The 19891-nt window shown below is 29.0% G+C and overlaps 2 protein-coding genes across 3 annotated transcripts in view; one reads left to right on the top strand and one right to left on the bottom strand.

Annotated features, from left to right (window-relative positions):
* The window catches only part of LOC129919566 (protein snakeskin), a 181599-nt gene extending 176021 nt beyond the window's left edge, over window positions 1-5578 (top strand). The window contains exons 2-4 of the mRNA XM_056000498.1: window positions 3636-3689; window positions 4886-5082; window positions 5147-5578. Coding sequence (XP_055856473.1) covers window positions 3639-3689; window positions 4886-5082; window positions 5147-5384 — 486 coding nt within the window. The 5' untranslated portion in view covers window positions 3636-3638 and the 3' untranslated portion in view covers window positions 5385-5578. The remainder of the gene's footprint in view (window positions 1-3635; window positions 3690-4885; window positions 5083-5146) is intronic.
* The window catches only part of LOC129919565 (pleckstrin homology domain-containing family G member 5), a 245117-nt gene that overhangs the window by 219690 nt on the left and 5536 nt on the right, over window positions 1-19891 (bottom strand). For both annotated transcript variants that reach the window (XM_056000495.1, XM_056000497.1), the window contains exon 2: window positions 9216-10472. In XM_056000495.1, the coding sequence (XP_055856470.1) occupies window positions 9216-10442 (1227 nt within the window). In that variant the 5' untranslated portion in view covers window positions 10443-10472. The remainder of the gene's footprint in view (window positions 1-9215; window positions 10473-19891) is intronic.

Here is a 19891-nt window from a genome sequence, read left to right as displayed (position 1 = left end):
GAATTCTCCATCATAAAATGAGTTTGATAATTTTCACTTTAAGAATTTTGGCAAAAAGTACCCTGTGTAGTTATACCTCTGATACTTTATACTATTTTCTAAAATAAACTCGAAATAATTTGTTTTATTCACCCCTAGTCACGATGTGGTTGTCGTTTTAATACACCTTTCTATACGAAATATCAAATTCAAATCATTTCCAAAAATTCTCATATGACCCATTTTCAGCTCCCTGTTTCCTGTACTATAATACTTTTTTAGTTTTTGGATTTGTTTTAATATTTGTATATCAAATCCATCGAAATGACAGAACATTTCTATGTTTCCATATTTTTACTTGCGATAAAGGTACTATAGGTACGGTTTTTTTCGAATCCTGAACTTGCCCTATAGTTACGTTGACCATATTTCTAGCAGGAACGAAACCCGGAACTAATAAGTGTCCCGTATTTTGTAATTTGTCCAGTGACTGTCCCGTATTTCCACATTCACTTTTTGTTTTCAAAATTTTAAATACTTTGTACGGGAAAACAGTGGCTGCAAAATATTTTTTTTTCTAATTTTTCGAAAAAAGGCATTAGTTTTTTAATAAATTTCGTCAATTATTTAGTTCCAACTTGTGTTTGTCAGGTTAAAATGCAACACCAGAAAAAGTTTTTTTTTTTCCAGGAAAGAACCCAGCTAAATTTCAAAACTTTTAAGGACATATTAAAAATTAAAAAATAAAATGCTAAAAAAACAGTTCTCACAATTTTGATTAAAAAAATATTTTTTTAGAAGTTATTAACATGCTTTTATAAAACAGTTTTCCTGATTTCTGACTTATGAAAACTCGTTTCATTATAATTTTTTAAACAATGTGTTCAAAACGATCCAACAAATTTTTTATTTGTCCCGGGTTTCGTTCCTAGAAATATGGTCAACGTAACTATAGGGCAAGTTTAGGATTCGAAAAAAAAAAATTGAACTCGAGATAACAATTTTACATGACAATAGGATAATGGAGAATAGCAAACAAGTGGGCCCGGCAATTCTGACTGTCTATCAGTATGTCAGTCTGTGTGCACCTTTAGCTACGGCTTAAAACTACTGAAGTGATTTCTTTCAAACTTGGTACCTAAAGTAAATAGTTTTGGGTGATTTTTTAGAGGACATGTTAGGGAAATAGATAAATTAATTTTTTTTCGGTTTCTGAATATCTCGTACATGATTGACCTGATTTCAAAGAACATTTGTATACAAAAGTTTTTAAGTAACCGTATTATTAAAATTTTACAAAACTTTCAAAAAACACATTTTTGGATTTTTAACAAATATTTCCAAATTTTTGTTTGAAAAATCAATTTTCTTAAAACGAGTCAGTAAAGTATTGTGAAACTTTGTTTTTAAGTGTTTATGAATTATTTCTTAAAAATGGCATAGGTACCAATTTTTGTTTTTTTTTTTTTTTTTTTTTTTTTTGAAAAATGTTAAAAAATGTTTATTAATAAGATAGATATTGTATTATATTCTTTTAAAATTGGCTCTAACGATTTTCAAATTTTTTTTCTAAAAATTCCTTTTCATACAAGAAATCAGATGGCTTACTTTTGTGATCAAAATCATTTAAAACGGTGTTTCGTTAATTAAAAAAAAACAGATTTTTTATATTTTTTACATTACTGGTGAAATTCCTTTATTGAATTAAATTATAATTTACCCTTATTTATTTTCATATAAAGATTTAAGATAAGTTAGTGCGACCCAGTTGTAGATTTTATTTTGATTTAGTATTTGATTTCTGCTAATGGAACTTACAAAAGTAATTCAGTAAATTTACTTGGCCAGAGTGTCCTTAATATCCAATTGTATTCAAGTGTTTCCCATCCTCAGATCCTCACCAATAACACACAAGTTAAAAATTTATTTAACCCAAAGTCATGCCCACACCCCCAGAGCCTAAAAGTGGCTTTATACTCCATTCCGTCGGATTTCGAATATAATTAAATATGTAAATGCATTTGAAGTAAGTAAGTAAGTCTCAATATAGCGCGACAACACATCAGTTTTAAATGTCGTCATTGAAATTTTCATTTCAAATTCTATCAATCCTTTGCCATCAAATGTTTGGAATCTTAAACATCAATAGTAACAACAACACTCTAATTCCAAGATGTATAACGGTCTACAAAGCTCCTTAAAATCTTAAAGGTAACACAAAATCGAAGAACGATACATTTTCAATATCTCTTTCGATATTCTTCTATCCAAAAGATACAGACAGTTGTAGGTGATTTGATTCGAATTCACAGTTGCACACACAAAAAAAAAGGACCATAGAAGTTCCTAGAAAATTGTTTTCTTTTGTGTCTGTATATGCAATAGCAATTCATTTCCTGTCATTCCAACAACTACACGACTCTTTAATGTCGAAGTTGTGTGTCGTTTTACAAATCGTCAAGTCAATTTGTTGAATGAAAAATCCAGCAAAAAAAATTATTTGATCGCTGACTGATGACACAAAAAAAAAAAACAGATAAAAATAGAAGAAAAAAACATACGAATCGAAAACTGTCACAGTGAAAGGTTAAGGATTGATAGGCAATCTTTCTTGCAGTTCTGGGTAACTTATTGGATACCTTTTCTCTATTTTCGATTCTGGATTCTGAGAAAAAATTTCTCAATCCTACAAGCGAAATGCCTAAAAATAAATCTTCCTATGACCAAAGGTGATGCAAATATACTTCAAGATGTTAAATTCTTTTGTGTGAAAGAAGGCACCAGGTAATCCTTTATTGAAATTGATTTATGGAAATAGAAGTAGCTCTAAAGTCTTCTAACTAAAGTATTCTTACGCCTTAAGACTGATTCCTGAAAACTTATAAATCTTGACCTTTTTCAAATTAACTTGACCTAATCCAAAAAAAAAAAGACCAACCCAAACCTTATCAATTTTTGATAATTTTATTTCGAATTCTTTAATCATTTCTCATTTTTCATGAATAAGACTTTTTATCCAAGAAAACTCTTTATATTCCAAGAAATCCAACAATGACTTATTTCTTTGTATTTCCACGAGGAAATATTAAGAATTCCAAACAAATTTCTTATCAATTTCCAACAACGTCTCTCTCTCTGATAATTACTGATAACAGTTTTATTGAAATAAAAAAAAAACATAGAAACGATTTTCACAATGTTTTCGCAAAACATTATCCCGCACCTGTGCCGTCGTGTTGCTTAAAAAAAAAGTTTCGTCAAGTAGTATTTTTAGTGGCACACATAGCTACGTTATGAGAGATATGACACCTAAGTGATAAGATAACAAAAAACCTCGTAGTATATGCGAGGAACAATAAAAACAAATAATTTAATCTTATCTTGAAATTTTGTTGAGATTCAAAGCTTCGAAACAACCTGTTATCTTGGCAAACTCAATTCAGTTTAAAGGGAACTATTTTAGTATAACGACCAACGAGCAGGGAAAATATTGTATATTTTTTTCTATTAAATCAACGACAGGTGGAATAAATTTTTTCTTTATTCCCACTGATCCTTAAAAGTTTATCCGACTTTCTATATTTTATCCGTTTATTATTTGTAAACAGTTTTAAGAGTTTTTTATCTAATTATAAATTAATAATAAAGAATATAGCAAAATGGTATCTGTGGAAACAATTGGATCAATATTCATCAAGTGTGCCAAATTGGTAGGTTATTTAAAAGATTATCCGGATAATTAATTTAATTATATTTTCGTATGCGATGTTTTTTTTTTTATATTCAATTTTTCAAATTTTTGTTATTTCGAAATATTTTTTTTCTTTAAATTTAACTCTGTGGTATGTTGAAAGTTGATATCAAAAGATAAGCTATCTAGCTATCTATTAGTCAGAATGTATTCGTGAGAAATATTATGGTGATAAGGGAGTGGCTTTATGTGCCTTTGCATTGAAAAACCTTATACCAAAAAAAAAAAAAACTTCAAAATGTGATTCATCAAGACAAAAGAATAATAATTGGATTAAGAAAAATGTGTCGTAGAATTTTTGAAACATTTAAAGTGGGCAAAATAAACATTGGAAACCTGAACTGAAAATGTTAAAAACATCGCACAGTAAAAATCGTATATCTTATCATAAATATAGAATTCCTCCTGTTTCCGAAAGTTACTATCCTGTCAGAGTTTAGATAAATCATCGCCTTGTTTTCGTTCATGTTTTATTCAAAAAGTACTTAATGAATAAGGATTCAAACCTTGGATAAAACATCGCCCAACCAAATGTTACTAAAAGCGATGATTTGTATCTGAAAATTAATGTATGTGCTTGATATTTGATAAATATACGTATTTCATGAAATTTCACCCAAAAACTTACATTAATTCACAAAAAATACTAAAGACTCTATCATTTATCTTTAAAATAGTATTCGGATAAAACATAGAATGGCTAAACATTCAAATCATGAAATTGTATAACTGTTTTATGTTTGAATTTAACTATATATGGTTCAAATATGACTTGGATAAAACATAGAATGGTTAAAATACGGTTTATTTTGACTGGTCTCTTAAAATATAAAATGATATACAATATTGATTTCAAAGAATGTATTTAAATGTTTCGGATAACACATTAAATGCCCAAAAACTGTCAAACAGTACTTCGGATAATACATTGAAATTTCTCAAATAACATTTTCTTTGCTTTAACCTCATAACAGTGTTATTTTCTTTTTAATTTCAAAATATATTTTCAAAAAATATATCATAAAAACGTTTATCGAAATACCAGAAAGACTTTTAAAATAATGAATAGTATTCTTTCGGATAAAACATCGCATTCCTATTTTAGCTTGATTTGGACTATTTAAACTCATTTTTTTTTTTTTTTTTCTGTTAAAGGTCTTGAACTTGATTATCATTATTCTCTACCGAATTGGTGATGGTGGTGAATTCTTGGGCATTGGTGGAACTTGGAACCTCAACGAAGAAAAAAGTCCAGATTGTGAAATTGTTGCATCTGGTGTTTTTGTTGGATTCTTTATTTACACAGCAGTTCATTTGATTGCCTATTCATTTGGAACAACTAAACATAAGCGGTAACTACATTTACAATTTTTGGATAAAACATAGAAAAACTAACTAAAATTCTCTTTTTTTTAGTGAATTATCCGACACAATCATGAATGTTGTTGGTACTTTCATGTGGATCGCAGTTGGCGGTACTGCACTTCACTACTGGAAAGGTTACATGTCTGATCAAGGATTTTTGTATGTAGCATCTGAAAGACAAGTTGGTATTGCAATGGGATCACTTTGTGTCATCACTGGAGCTCTTTATCTAGCCGATACAGTTTTAGCTTTTGTACATTTTGCGAAAGGTGATTCAGATTATCAATAAAAATAAATCAGCCAATCAAACAAAATAACAAACAAAAAAAAAAACATAGAATAAGCTTTCTAATTCATTTCAACTTATAAGTTCAAATTTAAAATAAGTTTCTAATTTTCCCACAAAATGCAGCAAAAAACTTTGATTGACAATTTATTCCATTTTTGTTCAAATAAAAACAAATTAACACTTTTTTTGTATAAGTAACTTTTTATAACAAACAATTTATCTAATAAAGTTAGCTTAAGAAATTTGTGCGGCTTTTTTGTATTTGAATTAAGCTTAATCAAAAGTTGCCGCCTGTCAATGTGTCAGCACTTAGTTTAGTAAGACACCAATGACATTTTGAAGAATTAATTAGAAATTATATTGTTGGTGTGTTTTTTGATCGTAGATCGAAATGATTGGTAACAACAAATCATTTGGAGTTTTATATTATTTTAAACTACATGGGCTGAATAATAAATAAATTGGAATTCGATGTGTGGTGGTCTTATAGAGTGCATTATCTGATTATTGCATTTTTTTGTTTGTTTTGTTTTTACTATAATGCTGTCAATTTGGAATTTAAATTGAAAGTTATGACCGTACAAATAGTATTGGGTGGAGAATTTTTGCATACTCAAATGGTGATTTAATGGTTTTTCGTATTTTTTAAAAAGAATTATTGCTTTTTGTCGTCCGTCGGCTAGTTGGATACAACATACAACTGCTTAGTGCGAATGTTTAATGAGAAATATTGTAAAAGTTAAATTGTTCATATGGAAGTTGCATGTTTTGTAAGCTTGGCTAACCTTCCTGTGTCACTCAACATGCACCGGTAATGACGTAATGAAATTTAAATTTTCCAACAATGAACTGATAATTCAAAAACTAAAAGTTATCAATGTGAATCAGAAATTTCTCTAAAACAGATTTCATGCGCACGATCCACCAATGCCCAGTAAAAGCAATAAAAAGTTCATAATCGAAGAGCGACGGTCAGCAAAAACTGACCAATTCACGTTAGTATTCTTATGGTTATTGGTTCAAATTTTAAATTAGATTGATTGAACTCATAATGGTAACCCTGGAGATGATTTTACAAAAATTTTTCGATGTGCCCTATAGAAGCTAAAATGAACTCAGCCCTCTGCCGGTGTAATTGTCCATCCCATAAATAATTGTAGCATGTATGTACATTAGGGTGGGTCAAAGTTACGAAATTCTTTTTTTTTCATTTTGTACTCCGAAATATCGATTGCTAGACACCTCTAGAATATATACACCAAATATGAGCTCTTTATATTAATGGGAAAGGTCCTCCGCTTCACAATTTTCCATTTTTACATCAAGCTTCTACTAAAAAAAAAATCATTTTTTTTATTAATTGACTTTTTAGCAAATTTCTTTACATATTCTTGTAGGAAATTTAACGTTCTACAAAAAAGGCCTTATAAACTTTTTTCGTTTATCTAACCATTTTATAAATATTTGGGGTCGGAAAATCGAGAAAATCTTTAAAATACGTTTTTTATTCTTAATTTTGCTAACATTTTTTACTTTTAAAAATATCTTGTTAACGGATTAAGCAATTCATATTGATTGCCCATGAATTATTTTTCAGAACCCTTAAGCCCCTACAAGAATATATCTTGCTAATTTGAAAATAATGAATTTTCAGTGAATTGGAAAATTTTTAAAAGTAAAAAATGTTTTTAAATTTTTTTTAACTTTGACCTCGAATATCTTTAGAATATATTAATAAAAAAAAGTTAATAAGACCTTTTTTGTGGACCAATCTATTTCCTTAAAGAATATGTCTTGCGCGTTTGATTATTATAATTTCACAATTTGTTACAAAATTAAGAACGAAAAACGAATTTTTAAAGATTTTCTCGATTTTCCGACCCCAAATATCTATTAAACGGTTAGATAAACGAAAAAAGTTTCTAAGGCCTTTTTTGTAGAGCGTTCAATTTTCTACAAGAACATGTAAAGAAATTTGTTAAAAAGTCAATTAATTAATAAAAATATGATTTTTTTTAGTAGAAGCTTGATGTAAAAATGGATAATTGCGAAGCGGTGGACCTTTCCCATTAGTATAAAGACCTCATTTTTGGTGTGTCTAGTGTCTAGTAATCGATTTTTCGGAGTACAAAATCAAAACAAAAGAATTTCTTTTTTTTTTTTTTTTACACACCCTAATGTACATCTTTATGTACAAAACTTTATAATCTGGAAAAGATGACTGGAATTACTAAAGCAAAAAAATCAGCTGAGCGAATTATCTAAACGGATAGAGCACAAGAAAATTAAAACGGGAAGTATTATTGAATGAATAAAACATAACTGCTGTTAAGATTTTTTTGGTTCTGCTCGAAGAATTACAATTGGTGAAAAAATTACATTCGTAAATTAAGTTGGGAGCAAAAAGCCTTTTGGCGAGTAACAAACAAGTTTTTTCAAAAATGTTAAATGGTGAGAAAGCCGAAGCTAACGTAAAGTTCCATAAGCCATTACAACGACATGTGTTTATCTGATTTTCTCACTTAAGGCTAGTCGCGCACTTGCAACTTTTTCGAAAGCAAATAGTTTAAACACCAGTTGAACGAGCAGTGCTCACATAAAACCCTTCACAAGCAAATCAACGAAACAAAATAACACATAAAAATAATCTCTAACATTTTCCTTTCTCATAAATTGAAGTTAAAAGTCTGCCCTGTTACATTGGATTCTGTGTAACACAAACAATCAAACTGATTTTGCTCAACCGTTTAGTTTGTGAAAAAAACAAAAATCATTTCGCACATTGAGAAACTAAAAGTTGCAAGTGCGCGACTATCCTAAGAATTCTGTTGTAGACCATTCCTAAATTTCTTGCATTGTCCACATCCACACATTACCAAATCCATTTCAAATCCCCAATTTTCAATGGTCGCTCCGTAGAGTCCAGACCAAAATTTAATTTCCGAATTTTTCCAATACCAATTTTTTGATTTTTGAACCGTAAAGTAGATATGTTATTAGAAAAATATGAAACATTAATCTTTGTCGTACTCATTATTACAACGCATCTAGTTTTTGATGTAGGGTAGAGTTGTTTTTCCGGCTACCTTTCGAAAAATCGTTATAACAAGAGATTTTGTAAGGTTTATTCCAAAATTTTGATCTTATGCTTAACCCCTTTGAAATCACTAGTTATAACGATTTTCCGAAAGGTGACCGGTAACTGGAGACGGCCGCAAATAGGCAACTCTACCATATTAAGAAATAGACTGTTGTCATTAGACCAAATGACCATCTAATCATGATCAGCATTTAAAGAATTTGAACAGTTAACAGAGAATAGCTTCTAACTTTCACATAGTCAGCGTTCATGTGAAAAGGAGAAGGTATTATATGGGAATTTAACTCAGTAATACAAAAGAGGTCCAAGTAATGAGCCTTCTGGCATACCTTTAGTGTGTTCAAGAAAACTTGTTTTTAACACTAAACGAAATGTCTTGGGATCTCAATTTTAGGAACAGTAGTTTAACTGCAGAATTAGAAAAATCAATTACCTTTTTGACAACTTATTGCAAAGATTTGTGTGATCGATCAACCATATTAAAGGTTTATAAACAGTCCAAGGTTATTTAAAAAAAGATACTTTTTTTCATCTAAGCAGCATCTTATGTCTCCAAAAAAGTTTAAGATTGCTTTTATGTTTTTTAAATTCTGACTGGAGAAGGGATTTTTTTTTTTAATCCAATCTAGAAACACGACTAAAATTTAAAATGACAAAAACAAATTTTGACTGTAAACTGACTTATTTGTAACAAATAGCAATTTTTGAGATTTTTTTTTTCAAAAACTCACCTGAATAGCAGCTCCAGCATCCACAACATCACTCGTACTCCGACTCTTCCGCAGCGATTTCACACTTCCCAAATAAAACGACACCGGTCTCTTCCTCCTCCCCACACTGCCATCTTCCAAATTCAAAGCATCCAATTTCAAATCAAAAACCATCGATCCCCTCGAAAAGTCATTCAATCGCTCCAACTTCCGACTATCCAAACTAAATCGATACAAATTCTTTGGTTTATCCAAATTATGTTCAAAATCCGAGTCAAATATTGCACTTTGTGTTGATTGTTCCCGATCGAATCGTATATTCGAACTTGGTGAACCTTTTTTAGGTCGCCGGATAACAGTTGGAAGAATTGGTGTTGTTGGTGTTGGTGGAACATCAACACCAACTTCTTCTGTTTCCAAATGAGCCACTGAAAGTTGGCGCTCCAAATTTTTTTCATAATTATGAAATTTGTCATAATCGATAAATTTCATATTCTCATAACTAACCATATTGTCAATGGCCTGCAATGACTGTAAAGAAGCACTCCATTTCGGATTTAAAGCCTTCTTCTTTTCGGAACTTCCAGCTAAAGTCTTCCGAAAAGAAGCAATAAACGACGAAGAACGTCGTTTTTGAAAATTCTCTTGTGGATTGAATATTGGACTACTAGGTTCCACTGGCTTCTTGAATTCAAATTCAACTTCTGGCACAACTTCGGGTGATAGATTTTTACTATCAGTTTGATCAGGTGGTTTTTCAGCCTCTTCCGAAAGCTGTTCCAATTGAGGTTCAATGACACTTCGTCGATTTGTTCGACGAAGAAGTATCATCGAACGACTTCGTGTAAATTTATACGGACTCGACTCATCATCTGTTTTGGAAATATTCTCCTTACTTCCTGTGATGGATGTAATGAGTTTCGATAAACTACGGGTCAGGGAAAAACTATTGGATCTTTCGAATTTTGGTGGTGTATCAGGAATGGGAGCTCCTTGGGCTGATTTATTAGTTGTTGATGGAGGATCTTTGGTTTTGCCATTGTTGTTGTTGTTATTGTTATTATTTGGAGTGAGGGCATTTTTTGTTTTAGCAGAAGAACTCAATTTTACTGAATTGGATCGTTGTGGTTTGGGTTCCAGCAGTGCAGTTGGATTGACTTTGGTTTTTTTAGAATTATTGTACTTTTGTGACTTGTTGGTTGACTTTTGTCTGTTAGATTTTGACTCCTTCTCTTTGGTTGAGTTCATTTTGATTAAACTGCTGGTTATTCATTAAGTCTGTTGAAAAAAAAAGAAAGCAAAAAAGTGAAATAATTAGAAAAAGGGTTTGATAGTGAACAAAGAATGTGTGATTAAATTTAACAAGGTTAATCCCTTAATCTAAAGCAAGCTTTGAAATTAGATAGTTATACAAAAAAAAATAAGAAATAAAAAGCCAATAAGAAAAAAAAATTTAGTGTGAAACAATCATGTTTCGCATTGGGTGCCATTTCCGCAAATATAGAATTTTTTTCTGCTTATAACAAAATGTATTCAAAAAAAAATGTATGTTCGTAACCACATTTACTTAATTGCCACATATTAATAAAAAAAAAATAACAGGTGTTGGGCGCCATTCTGAAAACTAGATTATTTCTAAAGACCCTATTTTGGAACTATTTCTATATAATTAAAAAAAACATAATTTTTTTGAGGTTCAATTTTGTATTTTCTCACATTCCTAAATCCTAATCCAAAAATATGAGAATTATTCATATCAAAGCTATTCAATTTAGAGAAATGATAAATCTAGGACTTTCTAAATTTTTGACGGTAGATAGAATAATTCATTTTTGCGAAAAACTTGTAATAACACTGGTCAACAAGGTTTTTGCCACAAGAACCAAGATATTCTTTTGTAAAAGTTTTTGATGTGCTGAACTCGAATCTGAAGTCAGTAAATTTTTATTGGCCTAAGTTTTTGAAATATTCCCGTTAAAAAATTACCCCACATAAAAACAGAACCTCGAAAACAGCCAAAATGACGTTTTTCAGCATTTTATACCGGTAATATTTAAAAAACGGAGGCCAATCAAATCTTTCTGACTTCAGATTCGAGTTCAGCACATCAAAATCTTCTAGAAAAGTATATCTTGGTTCTTGTGGCAAAAAAAAAGTTCAATTTTGTTGACCAGTTTAATCATACTAACATATTCTATATCAAACAATGCCTTCTCTTGGTTCAATAGGGTCTGAAAGGTAAATTATTTTTAGGACTCCGCTTGGAAGCTATTTATTTAAGCATCATTTTATACTTTTTTTAATATAAGAGTAAAAAATTTCAATATACGTTATTGAATTAAATGTAGGTACTCTTCTTATTGAGAATCAATATTTGAGACCACCTAAAATTTTGATATTATAATTGGCATACCATAATTTGGAAATAATTAAAAAAAAACACACATTTTTCATTGAACAAAAGTTCGAGTTTTAGTCTATTTAGCTTTGAAGACTTTTGAGACCTCCTCCGTTTCGAAACATTTTTGTCAAATTTGTTTTTTTTTTTTTTTAACTTTCGACTAAACAATTTAAGGTTTCAACTTTAAAACAACAGACTTCTGTTTTAACTAGCTCAAAGAATATTAAGATACTAAGGTCTTAAATTGAAGACCTCAAAACCAAAATGTTACAGAAAAAGTCTCTACAACCAAGACTTTGCCAAAAATTTTAAGAAATAAAAATCATTAATAGGGACCCCTTCTCCAACTCCAAATCAATGACAGAAGCTCATGGTAGCGGTCTGTTTTCCTCGAAGGATAACTTTTGGAATTTTTCAAATTTTTCATCAAAATTTATTGTTTTTCAAGTCTTATTTGAAGTTGATAGCAAGACACGTGTTTTTTATTGGATTTTGGAGTTATTTTTGTCTTAAATTTTGAAGTTATGATCCAAAAGCCATAATTTTAAAAACATGTAATATTGGGCTAAGATCTCTCATTAAACATTAATTTCTATGGGTTTTAAAGGTGAAATACACTAGTTCGTTAGGATTTCATTCTCATCATGTAATGAATTTCTAAAGTGGCGCCCAATGCGAGTTTTTTGTATTTATTAACTGATAACAGAGTTCCCTCGAAAATGTCTTGCACTCAAATTTTAACATTATTGTAATATTAGTTGATATTAGTTAACACATCTAAATATTCAGATAGTGGGAATATTTTTGTATAAAGTTTTGAGTTTATGACCCAAAACAACACAGTTCTATAGAAAAAATATGAAAACTAGATCTCGTATGTTTTTCGTTAGTGTTAGAGGATATTTCTAGTTTATTATGATTTTTCTTTCATGAAAAAACAATTTAGAAAATGGCGCCCAACTCGAGTTTTTTTTTTTTCTTATTTGGTTAATTTTGATTTTCCATAGAAATTTCTCGCATTCAAATTCTACCTATATTTTAAGTTGGAAATAATGACCCACTCTTCATTTATTTTTGGAACTTAAAAAATGGCGCCCAAAGTTGTCTATCCACGGTCCCTTTAACTAACCATAACTTGCCCTCGGGAGAATCCAAATCAGTCCACTGTCATGTAAAAATGTGTTCAGAACTTTTTATTTTATTTTTTTTTTTTTGGATTGCAAGGTCTCAAAGAATTTATGTTACAACAAACCACACCCTTCTTGTTAGATACTAAAAGTTGAACGAGATTAACTTTGTCAGCCGTTGATAAGTATCTACTGACTAGCTGATGTCATTTGATGTAATTTTTATCGAAACACAGACCTGTCTGTTATCTAGGACTGCTGAGAACCAAAGTTCAACCAGAGTTGAACCTTACCATTTGATTTTTAGAAAACAAAGAATGATTAAAAAGTTTTTGTGCAACAGGGCATTAGACTTCTAGAAAATACTCCATTTCTGGCATAATCGTCTTCATTTTAGCAAGAAGAAAAAACAAAACACGATAAAAAGTCTCCGACAGTATTGTTCTAATTTTATGCCTCTTCAAGATTATTTTCATTTTTGATATCATCAATCTTATCTTAAACAACATTTTTTTTAGTTCAAGATAACACAAACACAAAACCTATTTAAACTTGAAGGTTCACATGAAGTCACTTCTCCAAATATTAAATAACAAAATGTTACTACTTTTATGAAATTATTTCTTGCCAATATTTCTAACCAAGTCGTAGTAAAAAAATTGAAAATTCCAGTCGAAAGAGAATAAAATGACAAATTTCTAATTTTTTTTTTTTCAAAAAAGATAAGAGAACAATTAAATCAATCGATTCGTAATATCTACCTTTAACTGGCCACAAATATTATTTTGCAGATAAATAAAAAAAAAAAAAAAAATATTGCAATGAAATCATCGACAATGATAATAATTTATATATCGACAAAAGAAAAACAGCGAAAAAAATATAGACAAATTGAAATTATTAGCAAAGAAAAAGAAGAAGAAAAGTTTATTAATTTTACTTCTTTTTTGCTTCTTTAATACTTCTTCTCAATAATTCCTGAGAAGAAAGAAAACATCTGTTTGTACTACGAGAGAATTATGTAAATTTATTTATTAACCGAAAGCCGAAGATTTTATAGACTTTTGAGTGAATCATAAAATAATTCTTTACTTATTCGTGTCGATATATGAATGTACTGCTGACTGCCTACCTACACGTAAAAATGAGATAATTTCAAAAATTGAATAAATTTCTGTGCGGTAGCAAATCTTTAATTTTTTTTTTGTGGTAAAGGAAAGCAGCTTGAGTTGGGAAAAAGAAAAATATACAAACACACAAACTAACAGTGGACGGCTGGATACGATTTCTGTGCTGAAGAAGAAAAAACTCTTTGGAAAAATAGAGTCCATTACTGTCGGTTTATCAATTAACAATTTTAGCAATTATGACTTGGTGGAACATTTTGTTGAGTTTTTAATGTTTACACTTAATGTAATAACTCTTAATAACACGGTGTAACAAAAATGAGGTTTTAAAATATACGCGGGCGGAGACCTATCAGGTTTTGTAGAGCTAGTCGCACTGAATACGAAACGGTATTTGAAAATCCCCTAACACCCCCAAAATCTGGAGTTACGGGCAAAAAACGGTTTTTTGGACCTTCACCCATTGAAAAAATTCTAGCTTCGACAATTTTTTACCCATTTTCGATTTTTTTACAGTTTCTGATAGAAGATAAATATACCTTTTTAACAATGTATAAAACATGTAACTCGGTTAAACCACTTAGAATTTATAAAATGTCAAAGTTCAAAAATTCAATTTTTTTTGTCATTTGACCAACTTCGGCATCAATTTAAAGTATATGTTTTCAAAACAACATGCTATTTAAAAAATATATTCTAAAACTATATCTATTTCCCAATTGATCGATGTATTTTTTATGAAAATCACTTCAAAATTGGCTTAGAAAAAAAAATTTTTCGATTTCAACCCAGATACAGAAATTCGAACTTTTAGGTATAGAACAAAAATGTTGTTTCGGCACGTAGTAGGATAAGTTGGACGCCAGGATTTGATGAAGGGTTTTTGTAGAGGAGCTCAATACAAACATTTTTTTTCTTTAAGAGGGGGGTCTATCTCCCCCCGTTTAGGTGGGAGGGGCATTTTTCTAAAAAAAAATTATCAAAATAAAAAAAAATTATTAAAAAACAACGGCAACACTTACATTAATAAATGATACTATTTCCAAAAGGCAAAATTGTGGATTTGATTCTAATTTTTAAATCAATATAATATTACCAATAGTTTTAGAAATAATCGATTTCAAAGTTAAAAATAGGGGAAAAAATTTTTTTGAAAACTCATTTTATACTATTTTTGTCCAGACTGTGAATTTTAGTAAATAAATTACTTAAGCAGAAAACTGCCCCAATTAATTCCTTATCGAACAGTGAAAACTATATGTTTCTATATCTTCTAGTTTTTGGGAAAATTGAAAAATTATTTTATCAGATTTTTCTTTTTTCAAAATATTTTTTGTTTTTATTTGTTTTTATTTTTCAATTTTCTCAAAAACTAGAGGACACAGGAACATATAGTTTTCACGGTTTGATAAGGAATCAGTTGAGGCAGTTTTCTGTGTGAGTAATTTTTTTACTAAAATTCACAGTCCGGACAAAAATAGTATAAAATGAGTTTTCAAAATTTTTTTTTTCCCCTATTTTTAACTTTGAAATCGATTATTTCAAAAACTATTGGTAATATTATATTGATTTAAAAATTAGAATCAAATCCACAATTTTGCCTTTTGGAAATGGTATCATTTATTACTGTAAGTGTTGCCGTTGTTTTTTAATAATTTTTTTTTATTTTGATAATTTTTTTTTAGAAAAATGCCCCTCCCACCTAAACGGGGGGAGATAGACCCCCCTCTTAAAGAAAAAAAATGTTTGTATTGAGCTCCTCTACAAAAACCCTTCATCAAATCCTGGCGTCCAACTTATCCTACTATGTGCCGAAACAACATTTTTGTTCTGTACCTAAAAGTTCGAAAATCTGTATCTGGGTTGAAATCGAAAAAAATTTTTTTCTAAGCCAATTTTGAAGTGATTTTCATAAAAAATACATCGATCAATTGGGAAATAGATATAGTTTTAGAATATATTTTTTAAATAGCATGTTGTTTTGAAAACATATACTTTAAATTGATGCCGAAGTTGGTCAAATGACAAAAAAAATTGAATTTTTGAACTTTGACATTTTATAAATTCTAAGTGGTTTAACCGAGTTACATGTTTTATACATTGTTAAAAAGGTATATTTATCTTCTATCAGAAACTGTAAAAAAATCGAAAATGGGTAAAAAATTGTCGAAGCTAGAATTTTTTCAATGGGTGAAGGTCCGAAAAACCGTTTTTTGCCCGTAACTCCAGATTTTGGGGGTGTTAGGGGATTTTCAAATACCGTTTCGTATTCAGTGCGACTAGCTCTACAAAACCTGATAGGTCTCCGCCCGCGTATATTTTGAGTGTTACACCGTGTAATTATTTGAATCAGACAGATGAGTTGTTGTATGGTGGAAGGGAAATGTGACCAATTATTTTGGAGGGTTTGTAAAATAAATGTACAGTTTGGGTGTTTGTATTTGCATGGAAAATTTTTAAATATTAACATTAATATTTTTAATTTTTAATTTAAGGTTAAATTGATTTAATGTAAAATTACCTTAAATTAATATTAAAATTAACGATTACTATGGAAAACGGAAACGTGTTTTTCTAAAAAACGGCTTAAACGTACTTTGTACTTTGAGAAGGAAGATTCTAATTTTGAAATTTTAAAAATATTTATTTCGCTTGTTATAAACAATACCTGCAAAAGAACGGTTTTCTTGACGTTTGACTTTCTCGTTAATGACGAAACCGATTTCAAGGTCATTTTTTTTACGAAAACTTAAAAGGCTTTTCTATTATAAAAACTAAAATAAATATTAAAAATATTATATTTAAGGATTTTTTTTTTTTTCAATTAATTTTTTCAACTTCAATTTTTTTCTTAATTATTATATTTTTTTTTTTTTTTATGGATCAAAGAATTCTGTTTTAAGATTCAATTCAATTTTTTTTTTTAATTTCAATTTTTTTCTTAATTATTATATTTTTTTTTTAATGGATCAAAGAATTCTGTTTTAAGATTTTTTTCTACATATGTGTTGTTAAAAAAAAAACTATTTTTTTAAAAAAGGGTCTAACGATTTTTTAAAAAAATTGATTTTTAATAATATTGCAAAAAAACAACTCTTTAAATGAAATCGATCTCCAAAAAAAGTATTCAGTTGAGTTTTTTTTATAAAGATGCATTTTTAGAAAAAAAAATTGCTAGAGCCATCTTTTTAAAAAACTTATTTTTTATAAATAATTTTTTTAAAAAAATGTTTTAAAAAAAGTTAGTATATTAATCAGCACCTAAAACAGAAAGTCCAAAAAAAATTCAATGTCTCGCTTCCGAAAAATAGATTTTTCAAAAAAAAATTTTCAAAATTTTCTTAAAAATCAAAAAAATTATTTTTTCTTCAAAATTTAACTTTTGAAAAGCACTGTTGTTTAAAAAATTTCTAGTTATATTTGAGAAAAATGAATTTTTCGAAAATTGGTAGGTACATACATATATTACAGGTACCGTTATTTTTGGTGCAAAAAAATTAATTCCAATTTTTGCAAATTTCGTCAACACGTTTATAGACTTGTTTTTATATTTAAATAATGTTGCATACTTAAATAACACTGGTTTACAAGGGTTTTGTTGCCGAAACAAAAATATACTTTTCCAAAGGTTTTCGGTGTGCTGAACTCGAATCCGAAGTCAGAAACAACTAATCAGCTCCCGTTTTTGAGATATTACCGTTAGAAAATGCAAAAAAATGTTTTTTTCAGTTCTTCGGACCTTATTCTTTTGTATAAGGAAAATCGTTTGAGCATATTTAGTAACGGTTTCTATAAGAACTGTTTTCCATCTTTCGATGCCTGTTTAAATCTTTTCAATATCTTTTGTTTTGCCCGAGATATCATAAAATGAAGTAAGTGGGTTTGGCTTCATACATCATAAAGGAGATAATGACGTTATAAAGTTTATAAAAATACCAAACAACTGAGGATATCTCGTGCAATAAAAAAGATATCGGAAAGATTTAAACAGATTTAAAAAGGTGGAAAATAGTTCTTTTAAAAGCCGTTACTAAATATGCTCAAACAATTTTCCTTATATAAAAGATTAAGGTCCGAAGAACTGCATGTTCTAACGATAATATTTAAAAAACGGGAGCTGATTAATTTTTTTTTTTTGACTTCGGATTTAACTTCAGCACACCGAAAACCTTCAGAAAAGTATATTTTTGTTTCGGCAACAAAAAAAAAATTTAATTTTGTTAACCAGTGTAATAATACAGATAAAATAGGCATTTAAAAAAAATTGTTTGGTGGAAGGGTGTTTTTTTGTGGACAAGAGGGAGAGGGTGAAGGTCATATGACACATGTTTTCAAGGTATTTTTTGATGCTGAATCTAATGACATAAAAATAAAGTCAATACGATTGCTTTAAGAAAAGTTATTGCCGATTAAAAACAAGGGTGTTTGTTTTTTGACTTCAACAAGTAAAAATATAACCGAAACCCATGTGAAATACATGCTACACTGATAAAATTCGGGATGATGGTTTTAGATAAAGCAGGGACAAAAGATTCATAAAGTTCTTAAAATTATTTTTGGTGAAAAGGTGTTTTTTTTTTAATGGGCGAAGTTGTGTGTGAGGAAGGAATCATAACAGCTGACTTAAATTTTATTAATTTTTAAAACTTGGTGTAAATGTTTTGGTTGGTATAAGAATAAAAAAATTATCTTGAGTGAAAGGGTGTTTTTTTTTTTAAGAAATGATGAAATTCTGAATTTTTACCACAAAACTAGGAAAAAATTGTTACACCAATGAAAATTGGTAAAAATGTTTCATTTATAACAGAAACCAAGAACCCAAACAGTCTATACAAATATTTTAGGTTAAAGGGTGTTTTTTTGGGAAACAGGGGAAAATCCGCGATAAGTCCGATAAAACCAATGGTATAAATGGTACCCTTACGAAATTCATTAAATATGTTCTCTTTCCCATGGGAATTACGAATAATGTAAGTCTATACATTTTTTTTATGTGAAAGGGTGTTTTTTTTAGAAGTAAAGAAAATATGGGTATATTTGAAAAAGTGTGTAATACAAGAGTAATATTAGTGGTACCCTATTAAAATTTAGTAATTATTTTACTTTTAAGATGAGAAACAAGAATCTAAAGTGTCTATAATAATATCAGTTAAAAAGGGTGTTTTTTTTAGTAAAAACAAAAATGATGGGTCACCCTAATGAAATTTGGTAAAAACATTGATTTTCTGATAAAAAGCAAGAATAAAGAGTTTTCATAAAAAAAATTTTGGTGAAAGGGTGTTTTTTTTTCGAAGAGACACTAAAATCTGCAATTGCACTTGTAATAACTTTTCTATAAATGTTTAATTTGTCATCAAAACCATAAATAAAATGAATCATTGGCTTTTTGGGACCTTCAAAACATGTGTCATATGATGATATTCGGCAAACAATTTTTTTCAGTATATTTTTGACCTTCACCCTCTCCCTCTTGTCCGCGAAAAAACACCCTTCTACCCAGTTTTTTTTAACAAAAATTCAAATCTATGAACAAAAATCTGATTAGATATTTTTTGATTTCAGTCGCTATTAAATCTAAAATAAATCTTTCAAATAATTTTTCCAGTTTTTTTTTTTTTTTTATTACAACGCTATAGTTCAATTCAAGATCAATAAAATGTTCATCTGTTTCCGGTCTAGAATCCAATTTATTGTTCTAAGAAATATATTTTTAATTGCAAAAATGAAAATAAATTATACAAACGCAAATCTACTTTCACTCCAAAAATATAACAAAACCAGAAAAAGAATAAGAAACAAAAAAAAAAAAAATCTTTAAATAGCCAAAAACTCTAGACAAAACAATTTATTCAAATATTCAATAAGATATCGCATCTAGCTATTTTATTTTTGTATACACAAGCCAACTGTTTGTCACGTGAATTTTAAAATATTTTTAGAAAAAAAGTTCAAAAATTCACTAAATGTGTTCCAGTACTGGATTTATGGATTGTCGTAAAATAATATTTATTTATTTTAGTTTAATAGTATTATTGTTTATTA

The sequence above is a fragment of the Episyrphus balteatus genome, chromosome 4, assembly GCF_945859705.1.
Source record: "Episyrphus balteatus chromosome 4, idEpiBalt1.1, whole genome shotgun sequence".
NCBI classification, from domain to species: domain Eukaryota; kingdom Metazoa; phylum Arthropoda; class Insecta; order Diptera; family Syrphidae; genus Episyrphus; species Episyrphus balteatus.
Note: the sequence above shows the minus strand (reverse complement) of the source record. Positions and strands in the feature narration are given on the sequence as shown.